At 45.6% G+C, this 23,579-nt stretch overlaps 1 protein-coding gene across 4 annotated transcripts in view; it reads right to left on the bottom strand.

The window, feature by feature from the left end:
* Positions 1-23,579, bottom strand: part of LOC143927811 (inter-alpha-trypsin inhibitor heavy chain H3-like) — a 227,823-nt gene that overhangs the window by 17,204 nt on the left and 187,040 nt on the right. For 3 of the 4 annotated variants that reach the window (XM_077452193.1, XM_077452196.1, XM_077452194.1), the window contains 3 exons: positions 14,811-14,831; positions 12,011-12,031; positions 7,416-7,529 (listed from right to left, as the gene is read on the bottom strand). In XM_077452193.1, the coding sequence (XP_077308319.1) occupies positions 7,416-7,529; positions 12,011-12,031; positions 14,811-14,831 (156 nt within the window). The remainder of the gene's footprint in view (positions 1-7,415; positions 7,530-12,010; positions 12,032-14,810; positions 14,832-23,579) is intronic. The other variant, XM_077452195.1, reaches the window with a different exon arrangement.

Genomic DNA, 23,579 nt, shown 5'->3' with positions numbered 1-23,579 from the left:
TAAACAATACTAAGAAAAAAACTCACTCTTTTTCATGCAAAAAGTAAATGGCCATGCATTACATCTTGTGCAAATTAAACACTACTACTACTTTAGAATTATCATGTTCTATTATGGAGTGGCACAAGACTAGTGATGGACGAACTTCCGATGGGATGTTTCGCAAACGCGGACCGCGAACGCGGCCGATAGTTCGTGAACCGGAACGTTCGCGGCGGGCCCCATTGACTTCAATGGGAGGCGAACTTCGCAAACCTATAGGTCAAATTTGCAGCCACAAAATAATTAATAGCTGTGCAAACATAGTCCCACCACATGGCCAATGACATAACACATGTATGAGATGAATCTGGGATCGACAACTACAAGCATTCTTTTTTTATATGGGAAATTGTTGTGACAATTCAGGACTGTGGAGCGCATGAAGGCAATGGAGGAGAGGGAAGGTCAGGGACCAGGGTAGGCAAAGAAGAGGGTGCAGGAGATGATCACCAGCAGCGTGACATACAGCAATGACACCTGCACCGTGATAGAGTCATCTGACAGCAGCACCGTGATAGAGAGCACTGACATCAGCAGCGTGACATACAGCAATGACACCTGCACCGTGATAGTCATCTGACAACAGCACCGTGATAGAGAGCACTGACATCAGCAGCGTGACATAAAGCACTCACACCAGCACCGTGATATACAGCACTGACAGCAGCACCGTGATAGAGAGCACTGACAGCAGCACCGTGATAGAGAGCACTGACATCAGCAGCGTGACATAAAGCACTCACACCAGCACCGTGATATACAGCACTGACAGCAGCACCGTGAAAGAGAGCAATGACATCAGCACCGTGATATACAGCACTGACACCTGCACCGTAAGCAGCCCCAGGAGGAAGTCAGCATAGCACAGGGATGGTGGGAGCCCCTCATAATGAGAATAGCACAGGGATGGTGGGAGCCCCTCATAATAAGCAGCCCCAGGAGGATGTCAGCATAGCACAGGGATGGTGGGAGCCCCTCATAATGAGCATAGCACAGGGATGGTGGGAGCACCTTAAAATATGCACAGCAGAGGTACAGTCCCAGGAGGAAGTCAGCACAGCACAGGGATGGTGGGAGCCCCTCATAATGAGCATAGCACAGAGATGGTGGGAGCACCTCAAAATATGCACAGCAGAGGTACAGCCCCAGGAGGAAGTCAGCACAGCACAGGGATGGTGGGAGCACCTCATAATGAGCATAGCACAGGGATGGTGGGAGCACCTCAAAATATGCACAGCAGAGGTACAGCCCCAGGAGGAAGTCAGCACAGCACAGGGATAGTGGGAGCCCCTCATAATATGCACAGCAGAGGTACAGCCCCAGGAGGATGTCAGCACAGCACAGGGATGGTGGGAGCCCCTCATAATAAGCAGCCCCAGTAGAAATATGACACCGCTCAACCTCTTCAAAGAGGAGGGTACGGGCATTAAGTACGGTGTGCTTTTTTGGACAAGGAAGTGAGCCAAATGAAGAAAGAAGGTCTGTGTGCTCGATTAAAAAAATTGTTTATAGACATATACATGGTCTACTGTTCACATGTGTTGAATTCCTCCGAGATCCATGCCTCATTCATTTTTAGAAATGTGAGGTAGTTAACACTGTCGTGAGCTAGGCGAGTACGCTTATCGGTCACGATCCCCCCTGCTGCGCTGAACGTCCTTTCGGACAGGACACTGGATGAGGGGCAAGCCAAGAGTTCCATTGCAAATTGGGCAAGCTCTGGCCAGAGGTCAAGCTTGCCCACCCAGTAGTCCAGGGGTTCATCACTCCTCCCACTGTTAACCCGATGTAGTCAGACACCTGACGGTCTAGGCGTTCCCTGATGCTGGATCCGGATGACACCTGTCGATGGGTCGGCTGAAAGAATGACCTCATATCCGAAGTCACCAACACATCTTCAAACCGGCCTCTTCTTGCAGGCGCTGTTGGATTGGTACCCGCAACTCCTTCTCTGGGAGTGGGAATTGCTCCTCTGCCAGCGCACGCAAAAGCAGAATGCAGCATTTCTCGAAGCAAGGCCTGGAAGTGCTGCATTCTGACAGCCCTCTGCGACGGCGGAAACATTTCCGCCATTTTGTGTTTGTACCGGGGGTCTAAGTATGTTGCCACCCAGTACTGGTCCTTGACCCTTATGCTTTTTATACAGGGGTCCCTATTAAAACACTGGAGCATGAAGGCCCCCATTTGCACTAAACTGGAAGTGGTGTGGTGGCCTGGCTCCTGCTCATCATCCAGGATAATGTCGTCCTCTTCATTCTCCTCTCCCCATCCACGCACAACAGGGATCACAGAAAGGTTTAAAGCATGCTCTTCTTGCTCTTCTTCATCCGCCCCGGCACCATCCTCCTCTGACTCCTCTTCAGACTCCTGTTGTTGACTTGTCTCAGATAGAGTAGCCCCCCCTGGGAATTCATCCAGCATTGCGACTTCCTCATCTTCCCGCTCCTGCTCCTCCACAGCTTGATCAATGACACGACGCAATGCACGCTCCATAAAGAAGGCATAAGGTACCATGTCACTGATGGCGCCATGGCTGCGACTGACCAGTTTCGTGATCTCCTCAAATGGGCGCAGAAGTCTGCATGCGTCATGCATGAGCAGCCACTGGCGCGGTGAAAAAAAAACAGCTCCCCAGAACCGGTTCTGCCGCAGAGTTCATACAGGTAGACGGGCAATCGCAAATAAGACGTCTGACCGGCAGATTGTGTCGCCGCTGAATGTCAGCAAGACGAGCCATGGCCATGTAAGATCTTCTGAAATGGGCCGAGATTTTCCTTGCCTGCCGCAAGATGTCCTGGACCCCAGGGTATTTGACAACGAATTGCTGCACGACCAAGTTTAAGACGTGTGCCATGCATGGCACGTGCGTGATTTTGCCCTGTTTCAATGCGCTAAGCAGATTGGCACCGTTGTCACACACCACTTTACCAACTGTCAAATTGAGCGGTGTTAGCCACTGATCTGCCTGTGAACGCAAAGCTGAAAGGAGTGCCGCGCCAGTGTGGCTCTTGGCTTCCAGGAACAATAGACGCAGCACAGCATGGCAACGTCTCACCTGGCATGTCGAATAGGTTCTGGGGAGCTTGGGCGGTGCAGCGGAAGAGACGCTAGCAGCGGAAAAGGAGGAGTCAGCTGAGGAGGAGAGGGAGGAGGATGGAGTAGGAGGAGGAGGAGAAGAAGAGTCAGGCCTGCATGCAATCCGTGGCAGTAAAACCAAATCTACACGGGTGCCACGGGTTACATGCTTGACGGCCGTCAGAAGGTTCACCCAGTGGGCAGTAAAAGTGATATACCTTCCCTGCCCGTGTTTGCTAGACCACGTGTCTGTGGTCAGATGTATCTTGGCACTGACACTGTGTGCCAGAGATACATTCACTTGCCGCTGAACATGGCCATATAGCTCTGGGATGCCCTTCTCTGAGAAATACTTCCTTCCGGGGACCTTCCATTGTGGTGTTCCAATGGCCACAAATTTGCGAAAGGCCTCTGAGTACACCAGTTTATATGGCAGTAGTTGGCGGGCTATAAGTTCTGACAAGCCAGCCGTCAACCGTTGGGCAAGAGGGTTATCCGGCGTCATCATTTTTTTACGCTCGAACATTAGGCCCACGGAAGCCTGCCTTTTTGCAGAAAAACGTGAGCTTGGCGTGATGGAAGGTGGAGTGGAGGACAATTGTGAGGAGAGAGGAGAAGGAGAAGTAGAAGACGAGGCTGGACAGTGAGAGCCTGCAGTGTGGCTTTGTGTGTTCCGTTGCTCCCACTCGGCTCGGTGATGGCTGCCCATGTGCCTTCTTAAGGCGGTCGTCCCTAGGTGAGTGTTGGGCTTACCGCGACTAATGCATTGACTGCAAAGATTGCAGATGGCAACGCTATTGTCAGCAGCGGACACGTTAAAAAAAGCCCACACTGTGGAGCCATGTGCCGGTGTCCTGGGAGCGCCAGATGTGACCGTACATGGTCGATGACTCGCTCCTGATACATTTGCAGTCTGCTTTGTCCCTTCTGTGCAATGTAAGTTATTCCTGCTTCTCCTCCCTATCTGCTGGTCCATATCTCCCTCTGAACTCCCCTCCTCTTCCTCTCTTGTGGGCACCCACGTGACATCACTAGACACGTCATCATCGACGTCACCTTCCCCACCGCTATAAGTAGAGATCTCGGAGTAGGCAGCAACACCGGGGACCAACCTCCTCCTTGGGCTTATCTGGGTACTGTCGTCAGACTGCTGAGTGGCGGTTGTTGCTACCTCCTCTTCCTGATCCAATACCAAGAGTGGCTGCGCATCAAAAATGTCTTGATATGGATCGGAAAATAATTCCTGTGACTCAAGCGGAAGGTATGTGGTGGTGGTGGTGTTGTTGGTGGTAGTGTCTTTGGGGGTGCACATAGCAGAGAGTGAAGAAGAGGGTGCAGATCCAGAGGATGAGGAGGGTGCAGAAGAGTAAGGCTGAGCAAGCCATTCAACCAAGTCTGGTGCGTCCTTTAAAGTAATTGAACGCACCTTCTGCAACTTCCCACTTTGGCTCAAGCCTGTTGCTCCTGCCCTGCCCCTACCACCCCTGCGGAAGGGCCTGCCTCTTCCTCTGCCTGTCATTTTTTAAATGACCCTGTGACAAAACTCTCAGTCCCTATACCGATGAAGGATTGCAGCAGTATAGGGCAGCAGTCAGCAGTAGTGGACCTCAACCCTATGTATTGTGGACCGATACCAGTCCTTATAGAATAGGAGACTGTACCTCACTCAACCCTATGTACTGTAGCACCCTATACCTTACCAGTCCTTATAAGGACTTTTGTGGACCAAGTAGGCTGTGTGTGAGTGATTAGCAGACTGTATGTCAGTCCCTATACCGATGAAGGACTGCTGCAGTATAGAGCAGCGGTCAGCAGTAGTGCACCTCAACCCTATGTATTGTGGACCGATACCAGTCCTTATAGAATAGCAGACTGTACCTCACTCAACCCTATGTACTGTAGCACCCTAGACAGACCAAGTTACCAGTCCTTATAAGGAGCTTTGTGGACCAAGTAGGTTGTGTGTGAGTAATTAGCAGACTGTACGTCAGTCCCTATACCGATGAAGGACTGCTGCAGTATAGGGCAGCGGTCAGCAGTAGTGCACCTCAACCCTATGTATTGTGGACCGATACCAGTCCTTATAGAATAGCAGACTGTACCTCACTCAACCCTATGTACTGTAGCACCCTAGACAGACCAAGTTACCAGTCCTTATAAGGAGCTTTGTGGACCAAGTAGGTTGTGTGTGAGTGATTAGCAGACTGTACGTCAGTCCCTATACCGATGAAGGAATTCTGCAGTATAGGGCAGCAGTCAGCAGTAGTGCACCTCAACCCTATGTATTGTGGACCGATACCAGTCCTTATAGAATAGCAGTCTGTACCTCACTCAACCCTATGTACTGTAGCACCCTAGACAGACCAAGTTACCAGTCCTTATATGGAGCTTTGTAGACCAAGTAGGTTGTGTGTGAGTGATTAGCAGACTGTACGTCAGTCCCTATACCGATGAAGGACTGCTGCAGTATAGGGCAGCGGTCAGCAGTAGTGCACCTCAACCCTATGTATTGTGGACCGATACCAGTCCTTATAGAATAGCAGACTGTACCTCACTCAACCCTATCTACTGTAGCACCCTATACCTTACCAGTCCTTATAAGGACTTTTGTGGACCAAGTAGGTTGTGTGTGAGTGATTAGCAGACTGTACGTCAGTCCCTATACCGATGAAGGACTGCTGCAGTATAGGGCAGCGGTCAGCAGTAGTGCACCTCAACCCTATGTATTGTGGATCGATACCAGTCCTTATAGAATAGCAGACTGTACCTCACTCAACCCTATGTACTGTAGCACCCTAGACAGACCAAGTTACCAGTCCTGATAAAGAGCTTTGTGGAACAAGTGGGTTGTGAATGATTAGCAGACTGCAGCAGAAGGGCAGCAGTCAAGTATAATATTCTTTCTATATTTGGAAGAAAGAATATTATATGTGTACAAGCCTATTACCATACCACTGATACCAGTCCTGAAAAGAACCTTTGTGGAACTAATAGTAACAGCTACTGATTAAACTGACCCTCACTGCCTGACACACTGCTTCCTGCCTGTCCCTATATAAACTGACAAAACAGAGGCTGCTGGAACAATAACTGGTTACTGGAATAGCACTTTTGTGGACCTGATAGTAACAGCTAATGATTAAACTGACTCTCCCTGCAGCACACACCGTCCTGTCCCTTTCTCTAAACTGACAAAAGACACTCAGACTGCTGCAACAATCACTAGCACAGCACTGCCTATCCTGAACTACACCTAACACCTATACCAGTCCTGAAAAGAACTTTTGTGTACCAAATAGCTAGCGATTTGGGTCACTGTAATCTCTCTCTGCTCCACGCAGCAACCTCTCCCTATAGTGACAGAAGAAAGAATGTAAAATGGCCGCCGGATCGGGTGTATTTATAGGTTAGGGGGAATGTCCAAGTGTCCATGTGCTGTAATGTCTCAATTGGCTGTCCTGTACCCCATGATGGATGTGTCATCATTGGTCAAAGTTCTTTTACACAGTAAACACGGAAGTCCGCCGGGCGAACGTCGCCAATAGTCCGCCGAACGGGCGGACCGCGAACAGCCAAAAATCGCCGCGAAACGACCGCCGGGCGAACTGTTCGGCCATCACTACACAAGGCGGCAGTTGTGCAGAGAAAAAAACTATTCAATTTTAAATGGAAAACATGTGCCAACAATGAGTCAAGAGACTCATAGTGGTCATAAGCAGCGGCAAGGCATGTTTTCTTTAATTTCTCTCAATGGGAAACCATTAATTGCAACAAGGGGGCTGTATAGTAAATATAAATGTTATTTTTTTTATCTAACACTCACAGACCCCCTGAAATGTATCCGTGGATCACTTAGGGGTCTATGAACCCCAGGCTAAGAACCTCTTGTCTTTCTCTTCAGCTGTGGCGCCGCTGCTGAGGAGCGCCACCTGCAGTGGAGAAAGTAGACTGCCCCTGTCTACACACAGAACACATCATTCCCCGCATTCCCCACTTAACCAAGCAAGGGTACAAAATCATAAGAAATACTATGGCACAGTATTATTTTTGTATAACTATAGTGGCAACAAAGTGGAAGATAAGGAGGATTTGGAACCCATGGTAACAAATAGAATCCATCCTACAACAATTAAATATGATTTTTATCAGTGCAGCCAAAAAGAACAGTAAGATGTTGTGCTGTACTGAATCCCCAAGAGGGACCAGAACTCTGCAGTAGTAAGTATAACTATAGAATCAGAATCTTCGTGTGTGCATTAATTATTCAAATACAAATGGTCACACATTGTATAACATACCGAGTTCTTGGTCCTCAACAAGATTCAACACCACTCCAGGCTCCTCTTGTATGTTAAAGCACAAAGCATCATTCTTGCTTGGAACACTTATCACAAAATGGGGATCAGAATCAACTGTTAAGACAGAGTTAAACTCCTGAGACAATATGATAGAGAATGGCCTGTGACATTTATAGAATGATATTAGGGGAGAGGTAGCAAAGACAAAGTCACATTGTGTAGCTCTGTTAAGACTAGTAAGCATGATAACATCTTTAGTTATTCTGGGCCATAGGGATAAAGCAATTAAGGTAATTCCAAGGCCAGAAAGATTGCAACAAGCATTTTTTTTTACTGCTCATTTCAGAGGTGTATGAAATGGGTACTGGTGGCTTAAAACCTTAAGACAACCACCTCAGTGATCTACAGCAGTGTCTTCTTTACTTTGCAAGAAATCAGACAAAGAAAGGGCACGCCAGCCTAGTGCATTATCCCAAACCCCTTTTATTAGTAATCCAAATACAGTAAAACATACTCACAAACCATATGATGAATATAGCATATCAACGTAACAGCTTCAGGTTGCTCGATCCGCCCTGTGCACTCCAAAACAGGAGAGGTCATCATTGGAATCTTAAGGCTTAAGGCTTTCCTCAGATCCAAATCACATAGACTTTCACACTTCAACAATTATATATATATATATATATATATATATATATATATATATACAGGTATATACACAAAACATACCTAGTGAGTAGGTATGTTTGTGTATATATATTGTTAAAGTGTGAAGGTCTTGATGGTTTGGCTCTGGGAAGAGGATCCATCCCTCGAAACGCTTATTGACATATTAGGGTAATTTGTACTATGCAATCTCTAGCTAGGATCCCAAGGGTGTCTTCCCCAGTTTTGAAGTACGCTAGGCGAAACAAGCAACCTTGAGCTGATACTTTGAGATTCTATGTTAATCAAAAGGTTTGTGAGTATGTTTTATTTGGATTACTAAAAAAAGGTATGTGGGATAATGCACTAGGCTGGAGTGCCCTCTCTTTGTCTGAATTCTTGTCATGGGGACCTCCCCAGTCCTAAGAGGCCAGCATGGCAGCGTGCATTCTTGAATCATGTTGTGCAGTCTATACGGAGGAAAATAAAATATATACTGTGTATATATATATATATATATATATACACACACACATATACATACACACACACACACACACATACATGGAGGACCCCAAAGCACCCTCCCCATGTTGAGGGCAAGCAGCCTGGTATGGTTTGGGGGGGTGCTCGTCCCCCCCTAGCCTGGCCTGCCAGGTTGCTTGCTCGGATAAAGGTCTGGTATGGATTTTGGGGGGGACCCCATGCCAATTTTTTCAAAATTTAGAGTGGAGTTCCCCTTAAAGTTAATATGAGATCCAAAGGGCCTGGTATGGTCTAGGGGTGGGGGACCCATGCCATTTTATCTCTTAATTCTGTCATAGGGTTCCCCTTAACCACGTCAATACACTGTACACTGATTCCTGCACTGTATATATAGTCTACACTGAATGCAGAGTATATATATATATATATATATATACACACACACTAAACTGCCTGCACGCCACTAAGTCCATGCCCCGCTCTATATAAGGCTTCTTACACAGCAGCTGTGTATAGAGTTGTGCTCATAAGTTTGCATACCCTTGCAGAATTTATAATTGCTTGGCCATTTTTCAGAGAATATGAATAACACAAAACATTTCTTTCACTCATGGTTAGTGTTTGGCTGAAGCCATTTATTATCAATCAACTGTGTTTACCTTTTTTAAATCATAATGGCAACAGAAACTACCCAAATGACCCTGATCAAAAGTTTACATACCCTGGTGATTTGGGCCTGATAACATGCACACAAGTTGACACAAAGGGGTTTGAATGGCTATTAAAGGTAACCATCCTCACCTGTGATCTGTTTGCTTGTAATTAGTGTGTGTGTATAAAAGGTCAATGCGTTTCTGGACATCTTTCATCCAGTGCTGCACTGACATTTCTGAATTCTGAGTTATGGGGAAAGCAAAATAATTGTCAAAGGATCTGCAGGAAAAGGTAGTCAAATGGTATAAAACAGGAAAGGGATATAAAAAGATATCCATGGAATTGAAAATGCCAATCAGTAGTGTTCACACTCCAATCAAGAAGTGGAAAATTCATTTTTTTTTTAAATCAAACCACGGTCAGGTAGACTGACTAAAATTTCAGCCACAACTGCCAGGAAAATTGTTGCAAAGAAAAATCCACAAATAACTTCAGGTGAAATACAGGACTCTCTTCAAACATGTGGTGTGGCTGTTTCAAGATGCACAATAAGAAGGTACTTGAAGAAAGATGGGCTGCATGTTTGAGTCGCCATAAGAAAGCCATTACTATGCAAATGCCACAAAGTATCCTGCTTACAATATGCCAAACAGCACAGAGACTTCTGGCACAAAGTCATTTGGAGTGATGAGACCAAAATTGAGCTTTTTGGCCATAACCATAAAATGCTACATTTGGAGAGGAGTCAACAAGGCCTATGATGAAAGGTACACCATTCCTACTGTGAAACACGGAGGTGGATTGCTGATGTTTCGGGGGATGTGTGAGCTACAAAAGCACAGGAAATTTGGTCAAAATTGATGGCAAGATGAATGCAGTATGTTATCAAAAAATACTGGAGGAACATTGGCATTCATCAGCCAGGAAGCTGTGCATGGGACGTACTTGGACATTCCTACATGATTTAAAACACAAGGCCAAGTCGACCTGTCATTGGCTACAGCAGAAAAAAGTGAAGGTTCTGGAGTAGCCATCTCAGTCTCCTGACCTCAATATCATTGAGCCACTCTGGGGAAATCTCAAACATGCAGTTCATGCAAGACAGCCCAAGAATTTATAGGAACTTTGGAGGTTTTTTGCCAAGAGGAATGGGCAGCTTTACCATCTGAGATTAAGAGCCTCATCCACAAATACCACAAAAGCCTTCAAGCACTCATTGATGTTAAAGGGGGCAATACATGGTATTAAGAACTGGGGTATGTCAATTTTTGATCAGGGTAATTTGGGTAGTTTCTGTTGCCATTATGATTTAAAAAGAGTAAACACAGTTGATTGATAATAAATGGCTTAAGCCAAACACTAATCATGAGTGAAAGAAAAGTTTGTTTTATTATTCATATTCTCTGAATAATTACCAAGAAATCATAAATTCTGCCAGGGTATGTAAACTTATGAGCACAACTGTATACATAGTCGTATAAAGAGCGGGGCATGGACTTAGCCCCCTGATCCATGATTGGCTAAAGGCTCCCTGCCTTTGGCCAATTATGGCTCTCGCAGCAGAGCGCGCTGTGGTTGGCCAAATCATGCAGGTCAAGTGCATGCTTTGGCCAATAAACAGACATCAATGCACTGCAATCGCGCAGTGCATTATGGTGCATTCCACTGTGCTCAAACTTGCTGCAAACGCACCATAATGTTCGCTATTTGCCGAACGGGCTCATCCCTACTTGTGTGATACTGCACTGCCTCATTGACATTGCATTGTTAGACAGGCATTTTTTACCTATGGTGACCTATCCCCTCTTTAAAGTCTCCTTAGTGAGGATCTCTTTCATCTCTAACATTTACCTAAAAGGTTTAGAGCTCACATAAAAAAAAAAAAACATGGACTGCAGCATCCTACTTGGTTTTCTTTGTGGTGGATATCTTTTATCATAGTAATGCTTTGCTACTAGGCATTCTGCATTATTAGAATAACTTTTCCCATGGGTAGTAAACGTCCTAACCACAGCGCCTTAAGCTCCATACACACTATCAGATTTTCTGCTGATTACTTCCTTCAGATTTACCAAAACCATATAATATGAGGTCAAACCTTAGGAGTTTCAATGTGTATGCAATCAGGCAGGCCCCTCTACTACATGGTTTTGGTAAATCTGAAGACAAAAACCAGCAGAAAATCTGATAGTGTGTATGGGGCTTTAGAGCCCCCTTGTAGATGTTTGCCTTCCCTGGGAGGGTGTTTGTAGACCTTCTCACTTTCTGACTTTACACACACATCCTAGACCAAGATTAGAGCCACTAAGAGAAATGTTAACCTTTAAGACCCAATTACATATGCCCAATAAAGGCACTGACATGAAAACACAGCATTTATTAGAGGTTGGCCTTAAAAAGTTATTGATTTTTTTCAACTGTATGTCAAGATAAAGTAAAAAAACATTTGAAGTACAAGTCTTCAGTGTATGCACAATTTTCCATGTTTTATCCCACTTAAAGACCCAGCAAATACAGAAAAATACCTGTTGATCTGCCCACAAAATTGTTCAGCAACCTGTTGTGGGCTGACAACACAGATTTTTTGTGGACTGTTTTTTTAGCCCTGCCCAGTGTATTGTGCTAAACTACCCAACCACTCCCTTTTTCAGATGCCTACAACATAAAGACTATTCATTCTGTAGTTCAAGATAAAAACTAGAAGGACTCTTTGAGATAACACATGACAGTCCTGAATTTTTGAGAAAAAACAACAGTTTTTTATACTTATCAAACAAATATAACAAAATGCTTCATGGTGTCCTTACCCCAGTTAGAAGGTATATGACCTGTAAAAAAAATTCAATAAGCAAGATTAATTTTAATAACAGAAGCTGCTTTATACATAATGATCATAAAGAACTGCAGTGGTTCTTACCACTACTCAAGTAATGTGAAAGACTGCATACTGTATATGGGAAGATATAGCACAAACTGGAATTGAGAAAACTCTGTACTCATAATCAGAGAGGAATTCTATAGGGAAATGACCCATCAAAACTATATGGTTAATAACCAGCATCATGTAGACCCCCAAACAATTTGGATGATGCTCTCAAAAGCTTATTAGAAGGTCTATCAGAACATATGTTAAAGTGGAACTTCACCGCTCTATCAATCCCCTCTTTTCGCCCTTTTTCCATGCCAACATCGTAAAAAAATTCTGGGACATGGCAGAGTCCTGCTGTGCATCTGTGCACTGGCAAGGGATTTCTGAACATGTGCACAAATCCAATGGTTGCCAAGTTTTTCAACATTTCCATGTGGTGTGGCTGTTTCAAGATGCACAATAAGAAGGTACTTGAAGAAAGATGGGCTGCATGTTTGAGTCGCCATAAGAAAGCCATTACTACGCAAATGCCACAAAGTATCCTGCTTACAATACGCCAAACAGCACAGAGACTTCTGGCACAAAGTCATTTGGAGTGATGAGACCAAAATTGAGCTTTTTGGCCATAACCATAAAATGCTACATTTGGAGAGGAGTCAACAAGGCCTATGATGAAAGGTACACCATTCCTACTGTGAAACACGGAGGTGGATTGCTGATGTTTCGGGGGATGTGTGAGCTACAAAAGCACAGGAAATTTGGTCAAAATTGATGGCAAGATGAATGCAGTATGTTATCAAAAAATACTGGAGGAACATTGGCATTCATCAGCCAGGAAGCTGTGCATGGGACGTACTTGGACATTCCTACATGATTTAAAACACAAGGCCAAGTCGACCTGTCATTGGCTACAGCAGAAAAAAAGTGAAGGTTCTGGAGTAGCCATCTCAGTCTCCTGACCTCAATATCATTGAGCCACTCTGGGGAAATCTCAAACATGCAGTTCATGCAAGACAGCCCAAGAATTTATAGGAACTTTGGAGTTTTTTTGCCAAGAGGAATGGGCAGCTTTACCATCTGAGAAGATTAAGAGCCTCATCCACAAATACCACAAAAGCCTTCAAGCTGTCATTGATGTTAAAGGGGGCAATACACGGTATTAAGAACTGGGGTATGTCAATTTTTGAGCAGGGTAATTTGGGTAGTTTCTGTTGCCATTATGATTTAAAAAGAATAAACACAATTGATTGATAATAAATGGCTTCAGCCAAACACTAACCATGAGTGAAAGAAAAGTTTGTTTTATTATTCATATTCTCTGAATAATTACCAAGAAATCATAAATTCTGCCAGGGTATGTAAACTTATGAGCACAACTGTATACACAGCTGCCGTGTAAGCAGTCGTATATTGAGCGGGGGCATGGACTTAGCCCCCTGAGCCATGATTGGCTAAAGGCACCCTGCCTTTGGCCAATTATGGCTCTCGCAGCAGAGCGCGCTGTGGTTGGCCAAATCATGCAGGTCAAGTGCATGCTTTGGCCAATCAACAGACATCAATGCACTGCAATCGCGCAGTGCATTATGTTGTGTTCCACTGTGCTCAAACTTGCTGCAAACGCACCATAATGTTCGTTATTTGCCGAACGGGCTCATCCCTACTTGTGTGATACTGCACTGCCTCATTGACATTGCATTGTTAGACAGGCATTTTTTACCTATGGTGACCTATCCCCTCTTCAAAGTCTCCTTAGTGAGGATCTCTTTCATCTCTAACATTTACCTAAAAGGTTTAGAGCTCACATTAAAAAAAAAAACATGGACTGTAGCATCCTACTTGGTTTTCTTTGTGGTGGATATCTTTTATCATAGTAATGCTTTGCTACTAGGCATTCTGCATTATTAGAATAACTTTTCCCATGGGTAGTAAACGTCCTAACCACAGCGCCTTAAGCCCCATACACACTATCAGATTTTCTGCTGATTATTTCCTTCAGATTTACCAAAACCATATAATATGAGGTCAAACCTTAGGAGTTTCAATGTGTATGCAATCAGGCAGGCCCTTCTACTACATGGTTTTGGTAAATCTGAAGACAAAAACCGGCAGAAAATCTGATAGTGTGTATGGGGCTTTAGAGCCCGCTTGTAGATGTTTGCCTTCCCTGGGAGGGTGTTTGTAGAGCTTCTCACTTTCTGACTTTACACACACATCCTAGACCAAGATTAGAGCCACTAAGAGAAATGTTAACCTTTAAGACCCAATTACATATGCCCAATAAAGGCACTGACATAAAAACCCAGCATCTATTAGAGGTTGGCCTTAAAAAGTTATTGTTTTTTTTCAACTGTATGCCAAGATAAAGTAAAAAAACATTTGAAGTACATGTCTTCCGTGTATGCACAATTTTCCATGTTTTATCCCACTTAAAGACCCAGCAAATACAGAAAAATACCTGTTGATCTGCCCACAAAATTGTTCAGCAACCTGTTGTGGGCTGACAACACAGATTTTTTGTGGACTGTTTTTTTTAGCCCTGCCCAGTGTATTGTGCTAAACTACCCAACCACTCCCTTTTTCAGATGCTTACAACATAAAGACTATTCATTCTGTAGTTCAAGTTAAAAACTAGAAGGACTCTTTGAGATAACACATGACCGTCCTGAATTTTTGAAAAAAAACAACAGTTTTTTATACTTATCAAACAAATATAACAAAATGCTTCATGGTGTCCTTACCCCAGTTAGAAGGTATATGACTTGTAAAAAAAATTCAATAAGCAAGATTAATTTTAATAACAGAAGCTGCTTTATACATAATGATCATAAAGAACTGCAGTGGTTCTTACCACTACTCAAGTAATGTGAAAGACTGCATACTGTATATGGGAAGATATAGCACAAACTGGAATTGAGAAAACTCTGTACTCATAATCAGAGAGGAATTCTATAGGGAAATGACCCATCAAAACTATATGGTTAATAACCAGCATCATGTAGACCCCCAAACAATTTGGATGATGCTCTCAAAAGCTTATTAGAAGGTCTATCAGAACATATGTTAAAGTGGAACTTCACCGCTCTATCAATCCCCTCTTTTCGCCCTTTTTCCATGCCAACATCGTAAAACATTTCTGGGACATGGCAGAGTCCTGCTATGCATCTGTGCACTGGCAAGGGATTTCTGAACATGTGCACAAATCCAATGATTGCCAAGTTTTTCAACATTTCCATATGTTGGAGTTATGGTGTGGCAAAAACGGGTTTTAACTTCTTGCTGATCCCATAATGCATCTATGCAGAGAAGTGGGCTTTAACGGTGACCTGATGTGTGCTGAGAACAAGCTTACTGTGCGTTCCCCACACCTTGACCGAGTTGTCTTTGACAGTTCTTGGTTATGGCTTCTGATTGAGAGTTAGTGAGACGAGCTCCCACTCATGTGACAGCTGTGAGAGTTAATCACTGTGGTCACATGATAATAAATCCATGCCACCTCCAGGCATTAAATCTCACTTGATTACTAACATATTAAAATTAATAAAAAGTCCAAAGATAGCTTTTGAGTCAAAAAGTCCACGTGAGGAATCTTCAGTGGTATACAGTCAGTTTATGCATAAAGTGACTTAGTGCCAAGGGGGGGACCACCACCAATGGTAAAATTGGCTGCTCACCCCATCGTATGGACCCTTTAAATTACAGAGGGTCGTATGCACTTAAATATCAACTCGTTCAATCGCTGTACTCCTCTCCGACAATATCCGACCGATTCACAAACGAAAACACAGCTTTCTCCCATTCAGAGTCAAATGAACTGACACCTTCGTGGAATACCCACACTGGATTGGTATATAGCAGGATTCACAATTCCTCAGACCATGTGGATAGAAAGACAGGCCATAGTGCTCTCCATAGAAAAATGTTTTAATGATGAATATACATAAAAAACACACTTACAATAACGAAGCTTCATACGATCGTTAAAATGATCAATGACCGTGGGTGACGTCACGTGATCTCCGTCCGTACGTTACGTCCCTATGGGCGGGACTTCATCAGCAGACACGGAAACTACGTGACACCCGATATACGAATTGATTCCGTATCTGCTAGATTGGGTCAATATATTGACTTTTTTCCCCAGCCTTTAGTGAATACTCCGGCATACCTAAAAGATACTAAACATATTATACAAATTTTGGAAGAATTGGGATGTCACGTGACGTCACCCGCGGTCATTAATCATTTTAACAATCATATGTTATTGTAAGTGTGTTTTTTATGTATATTCATCATTAAAACGTTTTTCTATGGAGAGCACTATGGCCTGTCTTTCTATCCACATGGTCTGAGGAATTATGAATACTGCTATATACCGATCCAGTGTGGGTATTCCACAAATGTGTCAGTTCATTTGACTCTGAATGGGAGAAAGCTGTGTTTTCGTTTGTGAATCGGTCGGATATTGTCGGAGAGGAGTACAGCGATTGGACGAGTTGCTATTTAAGTGCATACGACCCTCTGTAATTTAAAGGGTCCATACGATGAGGTGAGCAGCCAATTTTACCATTGGTGGTGGTCCCCCCCTTGGCACTAAGTCACTTTATACATAAACTGACTGTATACCACTGAAGATTCCTCACGTGGACTTTTTGACTCAAAAGCTATCTTTGGACTTTTTATTAATTTTAATATGTTAGTAATCATTTTATTTTAGTTAGAGCGCTGTACCATCTGTTTGATATATTGTATTTTGGGATTTGGTAATTGATCCTTGGTGTTCAGCAGCTTTTCGTAAAGGGGTTGTACTGCGCTGTTTTTTTCTGTATTTCTACTAAATCTCACTTGAAGGGCCACTGGGAGGTAGCAAGAAGAAGAATAAACAAAGTTTGTTTACAATTTATTCAGTAGTCTGCCGCATTTCTAATAGAAGTGATCAGAACAGGTGGGACACCCATCTCAAACTTCACCACTGTGTGCTTCCTGGACTCATTTAGGACACACATGCATATGTAATTAGAGATGAGCCGAACACCCCCCGGTTCGGTTCGCACCAGAACTTTTGAACGGACCCCAAATTCGAACAAACTTTAGAACCCCATTGAAGTCTATGGGACTCAAACGTTCGAAATTAAAAGTGCTAATTTTAACGGCTAATATGCAAGATACTGTCCTAAAAAGGGTTTGGGGACCTGGCTCCTGCCCCAGGGGACATGGGTCAATGCCTAAAATGTTTTTAAAAATGGCCGTTTTGGCGGGAGTACTGATTTTAATGACGATTAAAGTGAAAAAAAAAGGTAAAATATTCCTTTAAATATGGTGCCTGGGGGGTGTCTGTAGTATGCCTGTGAAGTGCCACGTGTTTCCCGTGTTTAGAACAGTCCCTGCACAAAATGACATTAAACGGAAATAACACCATTTAAAACTGCTTGCGGTTTTAATCTTATATCTGGTTCCTGCAATATGGTTGAAAATCATTGAGAAAAATGGCATGGGTAGCCCTCCCTGCCCATTACCAGCCTATTTGGGTCTTGTACGCATATTAAGGGGAACCCTGTACCCATATTAAAAAAAGGAAATGCGTGTGGCCCCCAGGCCCTATATACTCAGAACAGCAGTATACAGGCGGTGCAAACAAGACAGGGACTGTGTAGGTTTGTTGTGTTAAGTTGAATGTTTGTAATTTTCAACCGGTACATTTTTAAAGTGTAGCTCGTCCAAAAAACTATTTTTAAGCTTTTTGGAAAACATAGGGAAGGGTTATCACCCCTGTATAATTTGTTTTGTCGTCTATCTTTTTTCATCTCACTTGCTGTTGTCTCCTTCCGTTTGCAAGTAGGAGATGTTTGTAAGTTGGATGTTTGAAAGTAGGGGCCTGCCCTATATGCTCTGCAGAAATGGCGGAACAAGGTGTTGGTTTTGCCACAACATTGTAAGCCCTCAAAGTGAGTCTTGGTGGGCGCTGGAGCGCCCTGCTGTGAACGATTATACCAAGAATTGTAATTACATGCCATTGTTGAACAGTGGTATTAAAATTGACCTTTGGTGGTTGTGGTGCTGGTGCCACAACACTATAAGTCCTCACCGTTACTCTGGGTGGGCACAGGAAGGGGCCCTCCTGTGAAATATTATATCAAGAATTGTAATTACATGTCCCTGTTAAACAGGGGCAGAAAAATTTGGCCTTAGGCACTGGTGCTGGTGCCACCACACTGTTACCTCTCCCATATACTCTAGTTTTATTGCAGGAATTGGCCCTGCTGCAAAGCATTGCATCAAAAATTGTACTTAAACGCCCCTGTTAAACAGGGGCAGAAAAATTGGGCCTTAGGCACTGGTGCTGGTGCCACCACACTGCAACCTCTGCCATATACTCTTGTTTTATTGCAGGGATCAGCCCTGCTGCAAAACATTGCATCAAAAATTATACTTAAACGCCCCTGTTAAACAGGGGCAGAAAAATTGGGCTGATGGCATCACCCAAAACCAGAAATGTTCTTCCAACATATCAGCGGAGGAGGAAGAGGATAGACAATCAACATAACAGGACAGTCACTCAGCATCAGCATAGGCAGTCTTGAAGGGATGTGATATTTCAAATAAAATTATTCTGTTATATCAGCTTCAGGTGCTTGGTAGCTGTGGGTGATCCAAGACTGATTCATCTTGATGAAGGTCAGTCGATCAACTGATTCGGTGGACAGGCGCACCCTGTGATCGGTAACAAAGCCACCAGCAGCACTGAAGGTGCGTTCCAAAAGAACGCTGGATGCAGGACAGGCCAGTAGCTCAATTGCATACTGTGCAAGCTCTGGCCAGTGATCCATCCTCAAGACCCAGTAAGCCAGAGGATTTTCGGTGGGAAAGGTGTCCAAGTCTGACCTTGCCCCTAGGTATTCCTGCACCATGTAAATCAGACGCTGGCGATGGGTGCTGGAACCGATCATACCTTGGGGCTGCGGACTAAAAAATTGTCTGAAAGCATCAGTCAGACGGCCACCTTCTCCACCGCTCCTTCTGACCGATGCCTCAGCAACACGTTGTCCAGGACCAGGAGTTTGTAACCTCCCAGTCTCTGGGAACGCATTGCACAGACCTTTCTGCAAGGCCTCCCGGAGATGTCTCATCCTCTGCTCCCTCTGCGATGGCAAGATAAGGTCCGCAACCTTACCCTTGTACCGTGGATCAAGGAGAGTGGCCAGCCAGTAATGGTCCCTCTCCTTGATCCGAAGAATATGAGGATCCTTCCACAGGCTTTGCAGGATCAGGGAGGCCATGCAGCGTAGGTTAGCTGAGGCATTCGGTCCGGAGTCCTCTGGGTCACTAAGGACAACATGATCCGCAGCTACCTCCTCCCAGCCACGTACAAGTCCACGTGTTTCTTGGGACTGTAAATCATCCCTACAAGACTGCTGCTGCTGCTGATGCTGAGTGCCAGCCTCCACCTCCATGCTGACACAATCATCCTCCTCCTCCTCTTCCTCCTCCTCATCCTCTTCCTGTGTGATGGGTGGCACAGCAGGAACACTGTCTGGATAAAGGGGGCCTTGAGAGGCAAGGAAGTCCTCCTCTTCCTGCCTCTGTTCTGCCTCAAGTGCCCTGTCCATTATTCCACGCAGCGTATGCTCCAAGAGGTGGACAAGAGGTACAGTATCACTGATGCATGCACTGTCACTGCTCACCATCCTTGTGGCCTCCTCAAACGGTGACAGGACAGTGCATGCATCCCTGATCATGCCCCACTGGCGTGGTGAGAAAAAACCGAGCTCCCCTGACCCTGTTCTGGTGCCGTAGTCGCACAGGTACTCATTGATGGCCCTCTGCTGCGTGTGCAGCCGCTGCAGCATGGCCAACGTTGAGTTCCATCTGGTGGGCATGTCACATATAAGGCGGTTCTTGGGCAGGTTCAACTCCTTTTGGAGACTTTCCTGGCCTGCTTCAGGACATCCTGTAAGCCAGGGTACCTGCCCAAAAACTGCTGCACCACCAGGTTAAGGACGTGAGCTACACAGGGCACATGGGTCAGTTGTCCCTGTCGGAGGGCGGAGAGGAGGTTGGTGCCATTGTCACAAACATCCATTCCTGGCTTAAGCTGGCGTGGCGTCAACCACCTCTCGGCCTGCCCCTGCAGAGCTGACAAAACATCCGCCCCAGTGTGGCTCCTGTCCCCCAAACAAACCAGCGCAAGCACAGCATGGCATAGTTTTGCCTGCGTACTTGCGTAGCCCCTGGAACGCCTACGAAGCACCGCTGGTTCTGAGGACAGAGCACTGGAAGAGGCCATGGAGGAAGAAGAAGAGGAGGGGGTGGAGGAGAGAGGTGTGTCACAACCAATAGAATCATTTTGGAGGCGTGGTGGCGGAACAACCTCCAACACTACTGCACCTTGTCCTGCATCCTTCCCAGCTGCCAGAAGAGTGACCAAATGGGCCGTGAAAGACAGGTAACGTCCCTGTCCATGCCTGCTGGACCATGAGTCAGAGGTAATATACACCTTACCGCTGACCGCCCTGTCCAGTGAGGCAAGGACATTGCCTTCCACATGCCGGTAGAGAGCCGGAATCGGCTTCCATGAGAAAAAGTGGCGTTTGGGGACCTGCCACTGAGGAACCGCACATTGTACAAACTCACGGAAGGGGGCCGAGTCTACCAACTGAAAAGGCAGCAGTTGAAGTGCTAGCAATTTAGCCAAGCTAGCATTCAACCACTGGGCATGTGGATAGCTGGGAGTGAACTTCTTACGCCGGTCCAGCAGCTGGGGCAGGGACATTTGCCTGCTATAATCGGACGTGGGTGTACTGCTAGCAGAGTGCCCGGAAGCACTTGGCTGTGACACACCTAATTCTACACCTTCATTCCTCTCAGAGCAGGTTTCAGAGAGGACTGAAGGTCTTGTGGGGTTGGAGATGCCAGCTGATGAGGAGCAAGGAGAGGTCCGCTTTGTTCTTTGGTGTGGGTCTTTGAGGTACGCTTGCCAACGAGCTGCATGGCAGGTCAACATATGTCTGGTCAAGCATGTGATGCCCAAGCGGCTAATGTTTTGGCCACGTGAGATACGCTTGAGACATATGTTGCAAATAGCAGCGGTGCGATCTGATGCACTCGTCTCAAAAAAGGCCCACACCAAAGAACTTTTAGAATAACGTGCAGAGGCAGCGCCCTGCACAGGCGAAGCTCTGCGGTGTGATTCAGTCGGTGTGCTGCCCCTAAGCTGGCCCCCGGAGGGCATCCTGCCTCGTTGGACATGTGTCTCCTCCTCCTCCTCCTCCTCTCTCCTTCCAGGCACCCACGTGGAGTCAGTGCCCTCATCATCCCCTCCCTCTTCATCGCTGTAGCAAACCTGGCAGTATGCTGCAGCTTGTGGAACATGACTGCCAGATTGCTGTCCTTCTTGAGCATCCCCTCTCTCTGCGCTCACGCTACTGCCTTCCTCTAGCTGAGTGTCATCATCAGAGCCCACAAAACACTGGGCATCCTCCTGCAGCATGTACCCAACACTGTGCTCAAAGAGTTCAGGAGACTCCTCAGGAGGACGTGGTGGGTCTAGGGAAGGAGTCACTGATGATGACATTGAGAGGAGGTAAGACGATGCGTTGGCAGCTGCTTTGCTAGTACCCTGAGACTGGGTGAGAGACGCTGAGGAGGATGAAGAGGGCTTGGTCATCCACTCTACCAAGTCGTTGGCATGTTGCGGTTCAACATGTCCAGCTGCCGAAAAGAAGGACAAGCGTGTCCCATGGCCACGTGCTGATGACAATGCACCGCGCCCACGACCAGCACTGTTGTCTCTAGACACAGAGCCTGCTTGCCCTCTTTTATCGGCTCGCGCCTGTCTGCCTCTCCTTGCTGGCCTTCCAGACATGGTAATGGCCTGAAGGTAGTTGGGTAAAACAGCAGTGTAATGGAGTCACACAACACCCACTAAGCCCTGCAGATGGCTCTATTAGAGAACAACAATAAACGGTAGATACAGGTGTATATTGTGCTGGAGTCACACAACACCCACTAACTCCTGCAGATGCCTTTATTATAGAACACCAGAGATAAAGGGGTGTACTGTAATTGAGTCACACAATACCCACTAAGCCCTGCAGATGGCTCTATTAGAGAACAGCAATAAAGGGTAGATACAGGTGTATATTGTGCTGGAGGCACAAAAAAAACACTAACTCCTGCAGATGCCTTTATTATAGAACACCAGAGATAAAGGGGTATATACAGATGTATACTGTGCTGTGCTGGAGGCACACACAACTTCCAATAACTCCTGCAGATGGCAAGTGGGCTCAAATAGAGAAGAGCTAAGTAGGTGGATATAGTGGTGTGTACTGGGTACAGAGCATGCAGACAGCACACACAAGCTCCTAACACTACTGACTGCAAGCTCTATTATAAAAGATAGATCACTAGCTATATAGGTGAGGTGAATATAGTGGTGTATACTGCGGTCAGGGCACACAGACAACAACCACTACACAACAGCAAGATCGAAAATCGTCCGAAAACGATCGGTGTGTACTGTGTTGAAGGTACACAGAACACCCACTAACTGCTTCAGACGCCAACACACTACACTAGGCCGCTGCGCTGGCGGCCTTATATAGTGTGGGGCGTGTACTACACAGCCTGAGCTATGATTGGCCACAGGCATCCTGCCTGTGGCCAATCATGGCTCTCCTCGCTGCTGGCGCTGTGATTGGCCAAGCATGGGTCACAGTGCATGCTTGGCCAATCATGAGCCAGCAATGCACTGCGATGACGCAGTGCATTGTGGGCCGTGAGCGCCACACGAATTTGGCGCGAACGACCCATAACGTTCGGAATTTGCTGAACGGGCGAACAGCCGATGTTCGACTCGAACGTATGTTCGACTCGAACACGAAGCTCATCCCTATATGTAATCATAAATTGGGCAACACATGTTAAATATCCCATGCATGCTGAAGTGAGGAATAATTCTAGGGCCTTTATTTACACAATAGTTCTAAACTGATGAGCTAAAGACTTTCAAAGCATTATCTTTTGACAATTTTGCCCACCCTATTCTTTTCACAGACACACGCAATTGTGAGGCTTAAAGTGGTTTTAAAGGCTCAAGGTTTTTTTACTTTTATGCATTCTATGTATGAAGGTAAAAAACCTTCTGTGTGGGCACCTGAGCCTCATCTCGATCCAGCGATGTGCACTAGAGCCAAGCTTCTCCCGGGTCTCTCATTCCTCACACTGAAACAGCATAGGGAGCCATTGGCTCCTGCTACTGTCAATCACAGCCAGTGTGCAAATGAAGAGAAGGGGGGGTCGAGCCCCAGCTCTATGTGTCCTCTATGTGTCCAAGCGACTTGGTATTGGGGGAACTGGTTGAAGAGGAGGAGCCAGGAGTGCTGGCGGGGTGGCCTGAAAAGAGGAGGATCGGGGCTGCTCTGTTTAAAACCACTGCACAGAGCAGATAAGTATAACATTTTTGTTATTTATTTATTTTTTATGAGCCTTTCATTTCACTTTAACATATT

Source organism: Lithobates pipiens, unplaced genomic scaffold (genome assembly GCF_037356315.1).
Source record: "Lithobates pipiens isolate NorthernLeopardFrog02 unplaced genomic scaffold, aLitPip1_a1.2 Scaffold_23, whole genome shotgun sequence".
In the NCBI taxonomy this organism is placed as follows: Eukaryota; Metazoa; Chordata; class Amphibia; order Anura; family Ranidae; genus Lithobates; species Lithobates pipiens.
The sequence above is the reverse complement of the archived record's forward strand: the minus strand, read 5'-3'. Positions and strand labels throughout refer to the sequence as shown.